The following is a 12410-nucleotide window of genomic DNA, read 5'->3' as shown; positions in this document are numbered from 1 at the left end:
GCTCTTCCATCGGGCCGCAACTACGCTATCTCTCTACTTCGACCGGCGTATCCCCACTCGGCGTCGCGACGCCACCGACCACTTACGAACCCTCACGAGCGTCGACGAGCACTGCAGCGCGCAAACGCCCGCCGATTATTGGCGCGCCGAATGAATTCGTAGGCGATTTAAACTTTGCACTTTATTGCTTACCATCTGGTTTCGATACAGGTTGTTATGTTTGGAAAATGATAAAGATTGGTAAAAGTATGGACGGTCTGGAAACAGAAACGATGATATTCAAGATGTGTTTGAAGAAACACTGTGGTTAGAGAGGTTGTTCGTTTGCATAGCGTTACAGCTTTTGAAAGTTTTCAGTGAGAATCGATGAGGTTTGAAAGGGATGGAGGCTTGAAATAGATTTGTTATGTGTTTTGATAAATATGGTGGCTACAGAGCAGTAATTGTAAAGTAACCTCTTTACTAAAAAAAAGGTATCTCAAATGTTTAGCTTATGACAAAAGACACTCTATCTCAAAGTCTGTAAATATTTACCATGACTGAATTTGTTGATATAAAATTCTACTTACAAAAATTTGATAATATGAAAACGAAACATATAGAGCCTGATAAAGCGAGGCTATATTAGAAAATGAGAGTCTGTGCAAATATTCTTCGTAGCGACCTTGTATGTATTTTAAAAAATTTTCCGTGAAATCTATTTTTTTAGTATCGGTTAAGTATGTATTTGCAAAGGCAGAAACATTTTAATCTACAACTCATAAACTTATAAAATCAATGTCACACTCCAATGCCACATGATATCTAAAAGCAAATATCTCAATCCCTCTGCGTGTGTCTCCAATCTCGGGTCTAGTAGATCAGATTTAATCGTCAAAATCTCGCTGACAGTTTGCTCCCCTCTAGTGTGCATGCGAAATGAGTAGGATTACGTAATGCCTGACCTTGTTTCTTCGACCAGAAGCTCTTCCGCGCTGCCATGGCTGCTATTAATCTTCCCGATAAACCAATTACCGTCGCGAAAACCGGTTCAACTGTAAGCCGCTTAAATATGTACACGTTCATACGTGGCGTTCGCCCCCGGAAGAGCTTTCGAGATTTTATTAACGCTCCCTACTCCACAGAACGAGATTAACGCGATTCTCGTCGAATGAATCGTATCGTACGTACGTATCGAATCGTACGATGTTATTTACAATAAAATTTTATTTCACGCGATTACTCCATATTCGAGATACCGCACATAGTAAAAGGTTTGATAGTAAAGGGATTAATGTGAAAACACGCGAGATGTGTTGCCCATACCTGACGATGTTACGTCGCGAAATATAGTCTCGCCTAGTACACGGGCGCGAAACGGTTAATCTTGCGATTTCCCGATAGTTGCACGTTGGTACCGCGCAACGATGGAAAAAGGTGAAAAAGGAAAGGAAGAATAAGAAGAAGATGGGCTGTCGAGTGTCCCGGGGCGGTTAGCCAGCCGCGTAACCGTGACGAAAGAAATCGAGCCATTACGAGCGAGCCGTTCCGCAGATTTAAATTCTAATTCGAGGTCGGTAATGGTAGGGCTCGGTTAAGTTTGCCAGGCGAGGTGAACTAATGCCTCCGCCAGCGCGAAGCCCCCGAAGGAATTTGTAAATTCGACGCTGGAAGTTTTAATCGTCCATCAGGGAAGAAACGAGGAGCACGAACTTTTCGCATAATAATTCTTTCCTACCCTTCCCGTGGTAGGTACCTTTCCCGCTTCCGTCAACTCTTGCACTGGGGCCCTTATGACCTAAGGAAAGCGAACAGGAACGACCTGCGTACGCGAATGAATATTCCTTCGTGCAACTCCGCGGGCCTCGATGAAATAATCTTGGAAAGTATTCCCATTCTTTTTCTCCTTTTCATTTCTTTTTTTTCAGAATTCTTTGCTCAATCGCGACTGAAACGCATTACCGCAATTTTCGGGTTTACCCGAAGAAAAATGACGATGGTGTGAATATTAACTCGGTTATCGCAACGGCAACGATGAATTCCATCGTTTGTTAAGCAATCGCACATTTGTGATTTTCTATTTGTGAAAAGAAGAGAACGAGCCATAAAAAGGTTCAATTTCTTAAAAGAGAAATATTGAACTCGGTATTTGAGATAAGATTGGTCCGATTTCTCTTCGTCGGTGGAAAGGAATGTCTGCGACTCTCTGAAGGGTCTACGATAAAATTTTCAACCGATTCGTGAGTTGTATAATTCTACGGACTAAATCTTTAAGGGCCGTATGATGCAATTAATAAGTTATGTAACGATTCCATATGCAGGATCTTTCGAAAAGCAGTAAAAGATTTTGTAGGGCAATCCCAAGGGTCCGAAACAACTCTCGAAATGCTGCAGGCATGGTTAGGTATATTCCTAGGAGATATGAGGTGATTTTAATTCTAAAATATGGCCGAGAAGGTACCATTACGTTCTATTACAGACAACAACTTCATCGTTTAATATTCTTCTATCAAAAACTGCATATCTCTTCTAACATCTTCATACTTTCTCAGCACTTTTGCAATTTTTACATAATTTGTCATCTACAATCTTCTATTTATTATTTGTACGAAGGGGAAATTTGTCCTGAAACTACCAAACTTTACTACCAAGCTATAATCCACTCGCTATAGTGATATAAAAAGCTATATAAAAAGTATGGATAAACTATCACGTTCTGGATTCTAACAGGTCGGTAAAAATCCAATGGAATTATACTGGCAAAGAAGCGTAAAACGAGGAATAAATAACTACGCAACAGTGATATCGACCGTCTTCCGAACCAGGTAAATTCTGCAAGCTATAGATACATAGCTGCATGCTCCCAGGTACTCTAAGCACACCTGGGAAATCAGACGTTTCTCGCTGGCCACTTGATAAACGTTAGGAAAGGTCTACGGAATAATTACGTTACATCGACGGCTCGGGGAAAAAGTTGCCGCTATTGCAAAACCAGAAGAAGATTCTTCGAATTGCTTGTAACTGAATCACTGGTGGCTTACTGTCCTCATTTTCCAATCTATCTCGCACGATTATTGCAAGAATAAAAATTAGCAAAAAGAATCAATTGACATGGATAAATGCTTTGTTCGCAAGTTTATCTTTAAGAAATAACACAATTTCAAACTCAACCCGAAATAATCGAGAAAAGTGACGTAGAATATTTCCAAAAATAAATGAACAGAAATAAAACGAGACGGGGGAAATAAATCCTGCCAACTTAGATCAGTTTCTAATTGATCGAACGATATTGAAACGAATCTTCAATAATTTGAAAATAATGTAAAAATTATATCTAAAGATAATGTATAACATCCACGGTCGTGACTTAAACTTGGAAAGAGATCTGCGATTCCGTACGGCTACGCAAGTTCACGTTGTACCTAGAAAGGCTGCTACGGGGTCTAGTTTTTACGAGGAGGATACATCCTCGCGACTTGTATTGCATCTTCGTGAAGTATTTGACTCCCGAGGTCGTGGGTTCAGTGGCCGGTTGCAGGATTCTCTTGGCCAGAACTATTTCTCTCAAGATCGAGCGGTTTACTTTTTACGAGTGGCTTAGCTGCAACCTGCGATGTACAACCTGTGATATAGTTGTCCAGGTACTGCTTACTTCTAACCCTGGATCTCTGTCTTGTTCGACTTGTTACTTTATGGGTCGCTGTCTCGTTGCACTCTAATCGCGAAAATTTGCATCGTTGTCCGAGCTGATTTCACGTACCACGAGTTTGTTTACACTTTCAAGAATGTTTACCTATCTACTTGTGCACATATCGATTTTTCAACCTGCGTTAAACGGTGCGTTAAATTCTCTTTATCCGTCTTTCCAAAACTGGAATGTTTCAACTTTCTACGTTCCACTGCAGTTGCTATATGTACATTGTTAATATAAAAATTATTTTTTGTATCATCCCTACAGATAAAAAATGGATATGGAAAAAACCCTACTACATATATATGACTAAATTTTTCAAACATCGACAATCTTTTTAATTTTAGAATGTTTCGTTAAAAGCCTGTTTACCGGAGTTACCGGTCGGTCGTATCATAAAAATGTTCGCATGCAAAGTATTAAAAAGCTAGTCATAAAATTTCCATATTTTGAATTTTGGCTGAAAGCAGAGCAGAAAATTAAATTACGGCAGCAACTTTTATTTGAACAATTTTTTAGGAATGAGATTAGCAATTTTATCGTAAGATAATATCAAAGAAGTAGAATATTCTTCAAACATCTGAGCTTAAACTCGTACGTACATGGAATAGTTTCTAAATTTTAAATTGTTCACGAGAACTATGCCTTAAAGGATAGTAAAAGCAAATTGAATTCATTTGCGATTCCTAAAAAGTAGACAAACTATTCGTAAGCACGGCCGCTCAAGCTGGCAACTAATTGAGTGCGGGCCGCCATAGAAACTGGAGACCATTACGCACGTCTACAATTAACGTTGATTATTATTCGAACGTCGCGCTGTCCTATCGAAATTCGTTCTGTGCAGCTTCTTAACCGATAGCTACCACTTAAAATGCATAGCGTCTCCTGACCGAACGACACTAAAAGTGTTTCGGGAATGTACATTACCGATACATCGAAAACTCAGTGTTATCGAAATGCAAATAGAAATTTCCTGCTGCGTTTCTTCCGTAAGCAAATTTCTATCGTTCGCGTATCTCGCGTTTCTATCTGTTCCAATGAATGAAAAAGTCTTGCGACCAAAATTATTTCAAAACTTCCACCTATTGATATAAATTATTAATATTTTCCGTGTAAATCGTAAAAGATATGTATTTGAAGAATTTCTCGTGGTTTAAAAAAAGTGATGGCAAAGATTGACAAGGATTATCGTAAAAAGATCAACAACGATCCAAACTGTTTTTGCGACTATTTCAGTTAGCTTGGTAACAAAAAACTGTCGATAATTTTAGATTGGTCCAAGACGAAACAAACCACGAGGAACAGAGGGGAAGAGAGGAGAGAGATACCGCCTTTTGACCGTGAGTTCGGCATCGATACTGTCAAACGATCCTTCCCTTTGAACTTTCTTAGCACCGCTTCAGTTCGTCATTGGCACGTTCGCGAAGAGCATCGTTCGAATTTCGAGTGGCAGTAGTATAACACATATTCGTGACTTCTCTACGTCTTTTTCAAGTTTTTACAATGAAAATATACGGAGAGATCAACAACGTGTAAGAATTGTTACCATCCTCTTTTTATTTTATGTTAATTCAAGATCATTTCGCGGATTTGATCGAAACTACCGTCTGCTTATTCGAATAGAGTTCGCGTTATCGAGTCGATTAATAGAAATCTGCTTGCAGACTACCTTTTGCTACATTTGGTCTTTGTTACTGCGAATGTTACGGTCGGTGAACAATCGGTTACGTATTTCGATTGTACATATATTTTTCGTCATGTTATCTAAGATAACGGAGTCGATGAATTTTAATGAAAAGGAAAGTTTCCACAATTTGTAAGAGATATTGGCACACGTGTTCGTATATTTTACGACAGTCTATTCGAAAATAAAGATAATCCTACGTGTCCTTGATTTTACCCGAATTCACAAATTCGGTTATTATTCCGATTATTGATCTTTCCCACTTTACATAATTTCCGTATCACGAAATTATATTACTGTGAAGTTCTCGCACTTTCTATCTGCAAATATTACACGTGATAACTAATATACGATTGTAGTTACCAGAACGGGGACAAAGCTCCTGCATTAAGAGAACGAAAAACACGAAAAAAGGAAAAACAGCGGACAATATATACTTGCAACTGTTGCAAATACGAAAGTAGTCGATACTATAACATGCAACGTCACAAAGAAAGGATCCATTCAAGGGAAAAGTTAAACATTTGTTGCGGTAACTATACACTCTCCAAAAAAATTTCCTAATCTAACAAAAACTAATCTCAAACAAAAACTTTGGTTCGGCGAGTGTACGTGTTGAACAAAACCTTTGTTTCAGTGCGTTTGACGTCGTTATACTCGTCGTCTTTTGTATTTATTTACATGACCTAAGTTCATGAGAGATTTCTAAAACGAAATTCCGCAGTTAACTGGTTAATACGTATGAATAGAAAACAGCCGCTAGCTTCTTAAAAGATGATTAGGCGTTTCTTTAGTTTATTTATTATCTGCTAATCGTTAAAAAAGTTTCTGCTGTACGTATCGTCGGATATCAACATCGGTGATGTCACTGTATTCTTCTATAAGAGCGTTTTATTTATTTAATACTTTGGTTTGCATATATCGTTATTAGACAAAATAGCAAAAGTATCAAGGAGAAGATACACAATAAGCACGCTAGAAGATCGGCAGAACAGATCGTTTAATAAATAACGCGGGCTCCGTCTAATATGTCCGAGATCGACTCGATTATACGCAACGCTCTAAATAAACCGAACGATCCTCCGCGTCGGAGATAGTGTTATGACGCATTCTTGGTTGTTCGTCCGATAAAACCGCCATCTTTTAACTTCTGCTTCTGGGACACTCTCCAATAAGAATATCGATGTGTTCTGGTGTCAATTTCTGCGTATGATTTCACTGCGGTAGACCAATTCGCTGCGACCTCACACAACGTGCTCCAACAAGTTATCTCCCAAAATGAAACTCTTTAGTTTAATTTAATCTGTTTTCGTATCTGTTTCGCCTCTATACGTTAATCCTTAGCACTCATTGTCAAGAAACGTTCTAACATTCGTTTTTATCGATCCACGGTATTGTTAATTAGAAATTAACTAGTTAACTAGTGAAATTTGACAAATCACGAGTTAAAAGCTACCAGTATCAGTAAATTCTCTTGGAAACTGTAATAGCAACAAGTTAGGTAATAAACCAGCCATAGCTTCATAAATAATCGATTCGTCGAGTCATTAATCATCATTGATATTATTAATCGGTAAATTATTGCGTAAGAGAGCCGAGATGATCGAACTCTGCTCGTATATCGTATCAACTTATCAACTCTAGCCGTCCGAAACATGATCGTTTTCGAAACTAAAGAAAATCGTTCTTCTTCACGCAGGTAAGAGTTTCTTCACCAAAGGTGATTATTATGTTCATTGCGAGCAATTTCATCCTTCGAAAAGGCCCTACGCGATCATCTCGAGAACCAAGTACAAAATCATCAACGAACTGCTACCGATCGATTATCGAAAAAATTCTGCACCGAAGCGTAAGAAGCAAGTTGACAACTCGTGCGATAGGCAATTGAGATCGAGCAGAATTTGCGTGAAGGACCGGATGCAGACGAAAGTCAGCTTGGAGTATTCAGTGAGCTGCAACGAGTTCGACATAGAGAACATACCTCTGATAAGTTTTCTCACCGATCATCGATTGAAATCTCTTTTGAAGCAATTGTCCTCCCCTTCGAAACAGCCAGGCAAAGTAAACGAGAAAGCAAACGAGAAAGCAAACGAGAAACCAAAGGAGCAGGACAAGAAGCAAACTGTCAAGATCGCCATCTCGTCGCAGCAAAATATCGAAAAAACGGAGTGCACGAACGGTGTGGACAATGTTCGAACGAAAGTTTCCGGCTCGTCTGTTTCCTCGTTTTCGCTCGAGTTGCCGACGAAGAAGCTTATTTTGCACCGATTCAGATCGAGCGTGCACGAATTCGATACTCCTTTGTGGGATCAAAACGATAATACCGACCACAACAAAATGAATTTAGCGAAGGAGATTGTTCCAGGCAAAATTAAGCGGCAAAGGCGAACGAAGAAATGTAAACACGTCACGGACAACATGAATAAAGAGAATATATCAAAGTTTGCGTTCAGTATGGAGCAAAAGTTAAATATAAAATTAGACAGCCGAATCGCGGTGCCTATGACGACTCAAACGCATCGAAACTTTTTGGAAGCCATCGATTTTGATAAATTTAAAATATTTGGAAATCTTTGAATACAAAAATCCTCGCAGTAAGAATTATTTATTTTTCGATACCAAAGATGATTAGATAGAGCTAATGCGCAAGTAAGTGTGACATAGTTACATTTAATAAACGATAATAACTTACGACGAAAAAAGAAAGAAATAATACAAATTTTAGGAATAACACGCGTGTTCTTGCCATAAACGTATGTCTTTCGAATCGATCCTATTCCGACTGTCGCAACTTTGTGGTTGTTATTTTAATAAAGTGCACTTTAAGACTGAAATTATGCAGCGGAATGCTTGTCTTGCATAAACCCACACCTGGTTCTCCCTCGTCTTCGAACAATTTGCCTCTAGGAGAGTACGTCACTTTCTCAACGCGTCAGCATTTTGTTTAATACCGCCCATTTTAAACTCTTTATACCTAGCGAGCAAACGAAGCTTCGAAACTCCCCTTTGAACGCGCTCCCGGAAAAATGTTTCATCGTCGAGCTTGTAATTCAGATTCATTTGCATGGTGCGTTTCATTTCTGCGGTATAATTTAGGAATTCAGTACACGCAGTGACCTAAAATTTCCTGCCTAAGGACGTGCATTCGATGGAAAAAATTAAACACGGAGGGTGACGATGCCGAGTATCAAACTATTTCAGAAAGATTTTATAAGAAATATGAAACGTAAAACAAAAGACTATTTTACGGAAAATGCGAAACTAAGATAATAAAATGTAGATTTGATAATAAAATAACGATAATATAGCAGTAACTTTTTAACCTTCTATGTCTTTTATTAATTATCGTTTTTCATTTTGCAAATCGAAAATATAATTTTTTTCTTTAGAAACAAACAAAACTCCAGTTAAAAGAGATTAACGATACTATAACTCTCGCTCGAATCGATTTTCGATCCTCTCAGAAACTGTTTCTCTTAACTCTCACATCTTTTCACAACTCCTACACTATCCTTTCTGTCTTGAATCATTCTGCACTCTCAAAAATCTCACACGTGAAACATACGTTCGTGTCATGTTCTCCATATATCCTCGGATGGTACGATGCATGTCAAATCTACATTCTCCAAATCGTCCCTCCTGCATAACTCACGCGAAACTACAAAGACGCGAGGTTCTTCGCACATAAGTTATTACTTAACTATTCGAATACGAAATATTTAATAGGAGTACATATATGTATTTATTTATTTATATTAAATCTCTTCTCTCTAAATTTAAAGGTTCTTACTGAGCAATTGGTGAGTGTTTTAAATACAGTGTGTCCACACGCTATTACCAAGCAGTATGTTCCTCGTAAACGACGAGTATGAGGTGAGGATGAAAAAGGAAAAAGACGAATGCTTCAAAGTGAAGTGCGTATTCGCGATAATATTTTTTCGTAAGTGTAAAAATTCATGCGCATTCTGCAATGCAAAATGCAAAGAATACCATGTGATGTGAAAAATATGGAAAGATGCAACGCTGTACTCTTGTATTTATGTTTCCTTCGTTTTACGTCTCATAAATTCCACGAAATTAAAGTTAAAATATCTTTATCGCGACTATGTAGTTCGCTTTGAGCGAGTTATTTCTTTTTCTCTCTCGATCTTTCCTCATACTTATCGTTTACGACAAAACCACTGACTAGTGAGAGCATGAATACCCTGTATAAATATTTGAGGCTTTACTCGATGTTCGAATTCGTGCGTTCGGGTCGCTACTCAAGACGTGGCACGTGCCACGTATTTACGCTTCTTCGTAGCTTGACCCTATCCGTTGTTTGTTTACGTTAGAACGATACCGATACTTGTATACGAAATATATTTCTAATTGATATTCACATGACGTTTAATCGAAGGTTTCGTTGTGTTTCTAAGATTGCATACGTAATCTCGAACGTTATGCGCGCAATGTGCAAATTCGGAATAAACATTGTTTATCTATGTTTGTTCATTACTCTCCTATTATTGATCGTTAACATAGATAATATTATTACTGGAAAAACATAATCGTAAGTTGAGGTACGCGAACAGAGACAGGCATAGGGCGTGGTCTGGTGACAAAGTTTGAATTAGTTTCTTTGAAACAAAAGAAATTATTAAAGGGTATCCGTGGTAAACAAAACATTAAGGACCGCTACTCTAATATAAATATCCTATCAGTCTATCACTTGTCATTCTTGCGAATTTTATTTCACAATAAGATTACATAAAAGAAACCTGTTACGATTATATTTGAGATATTGTTTAAACAATAATAAAATTTCAAATAATTCTGAAACGAAATTAAATAAATGTAATTCTAAAATATAACTCTCAATAATAATAATAAAATTAAAGTTCGTCCGCTTAATTAAAACGTTATAATGGCAAAATGAACGAGGAAGTAATCCGTTGTCGGAGCATTGGCGACATGACGTGCTTTCGAATTTTCCGAAGTTCTGGAAATACATGTCCACAGGACTGGAGATAGTTTCATAAACAACATTTTCCAATGCTCTCGGATGCTGGTATCCAGAGCAGAATAAGCGTTTCGCGAATGTCAGTCAAATTTTCATTAGACTTTCTAGAGGAATTTCATGAGAAATCGGATTAACCAACTTTAATTTCAACGACAATACAAGAGATTTTAATTAATAGTAGTGATAGATACGACAGATCGAAAATTCGCTACCACCACATATCCAATTGTTCGTCCGCAATCCCGTAGAGAGCCGGGACCTCGTTAATGATTTAAAATAACGAGAAGGGAAAAGATTAACATCGAAAAATTCGAATCTATCTGGAGCAAGTGTAAATAATTTCCTATACCTCGGAGTTTCACGCAAATGTGCAATCTATCCGATTACATGATCCTTGATGCTCTTATTTATTTGTTTTCTTACTTTTTTCATCACCATAGTTGAAGAAAGGTGGATGTAGCTACTATGTTACTTAAAATTGTTGTATGAAAATCTCGACAAGACAGAGAAACGAGATGAGATCAGGGGTGAATTGGCAATCGGAGAGTTTGGAAAAATTCCCGGTGGACCGGAAGAAATTTGGGACCGCTCCACGTAGAATGTAATTTAATGAACTAAAAATGGAGGACCGATCATGGCGGTGATCTCCCCGTAAAACTTCAAGTCCCAGTCTGACCCTGAACGAGTTTACTATGTAAAATGAAATTTGACAAAGATACGACGCAATGTACGAAATCTAGGAACATGGGAATCCGAATGAACTTGCTAATTATTTGGTTGTTGAGTATCTAACGAACCGTGACTACTCATTGTCCGGTTCGTTAACACCCCGACCTCACATACACCCTTGCTGTTGCTGGTACACGAATGGAACGAGATAATTGCTCGGTCCAATTGCAACATGAACGATACTCTATCTATACTCTGTTTGGAAAATAATGTCCTCGATAACCCGAATGTAATAACGCTTCCTTATTGGTTACAGAGTATATCAGCAAATGATTAAAATCTACCTGTGATTTAATAACGTAATAATTAATTTGCATCCTATCCACTTTTTAAATCCATGTTGTTGGGATAATATATCGTCGGTGTCAGTTTTTGAAGCAGCTTTCAGCGCTACGTTTATTACTTGGTCTATTCTTCAAGTACAAAGATTGCTACACGACGAGTAGAAGAATTGACCATCTGTATCTATTAATGCACGTACATTTATCCGGAAAAAGCTTTATGAATGCACGATAAAAGCGCAGGTGGGAGTCTTTTGTTCGGTAAAAAGATGAGTTTGGGTTCGATGAACAAAAAATTGTTTCATCGAAGAGGATACTCTAATTTTAATGAAGCGGACGAACACGGTCGAAAAACGAGATAGTACTTGTGCGAAAGCGCGGCCGTTGCGACTTGACGTGGATATCCAAAGGGATATTACGAGCAAGGGAGCAACGTCGAGGAACCTAAACGAGTCTAAAGCACCCACTTCTCTCCTACTCACGCTCGTTTCACAACGCGAGCGTAACCGAGTGTTTTCCTCGATGCTTCTTGACCGAGTTTCTGATGGTTCGTTGTGGACACAGAGACACGTATACTCGTAGACCCCCCAAATACGACATGCTTTCACTGACAGAACTATCCCCTGGTGAAGCTAGTGTGTATTCGGCAACTTTGTGTTTCGTTTTGCTACTCGGCACGAAATTTATTTGCCGACTGGCGAGTTCCACTCGCGAGGATTCCAACCGGCTGGATAGTACGAATAGCTTGTAAATTTTTCATCGCTCTCCATCTCAGCACGCGAACGCTTGGTTGCGAGTCTCGTGATAGAAGTGATAAAAATACGATGCATCGATCAAAATTGATCGATGTCAGAAAAAATTAACTTTCCATTGATAGTTATTTGTAGAAGATATTGGTACAACGTCGGGTATACGTAGCATCAAGTTGAAAAGGTTAAAACACATCGCCAATCGATTAAAATTATTATTGAACGAATATTTCCAAGTAGATTCCAAGAAGATTCCAGAAAAATGAAGAAAATTTGATTTCTTTCTTCTTAATGC

At 38.3% G+C, this 12410-nt stretch overlaps 1 protein-coding gene across 1 annotated transcript; it reads left to right on the top strand.

The window, feature by feature from the left end:
- Positions 1 to 5053: 5053 nt before the first annotated feature.
- LOC138185795 (uncharacterized) lies at positions 5054 to 9768 on the top strand. Its single transcript, XM_069124999.1, has 3 exons — positions 5054 to 5202; positions 5714 to 5886; positions 7054 to 9768. The coding sequence occupies exons 1-3, from the start codon at positions 5174 to 5176 to the stop codon at positions 7929 to 7931; spliced, it is 1080 nt and encodes a 359-aa protein (XP_068981100.1). The 5' UTR covers positions 5054 to 5173; the 3' UTR covers positions 7932 to 9768.
- Positions 9769 to 12410: the final 2642 nt, after the last annotated feature.

The sequence above is a fragment of the Bombus flavifrons genome, chromosome 12 (genome assembly GCF_040668555.2).
Source record: "Bombus flavifrons isolate JBK064 chromosome 12, iyBomFlav1_principal, whole genome shotgun sequence".
Taxonomy (NCBI): Eukaryota; Metazoa; Arthropoda; class Insecta; order Hymenoptera; family Apidae; genus Bombus; species Bombus flavifrons.
This window is presented reverse-complemented; position numbering and strand designations above follow the sequence as displayed.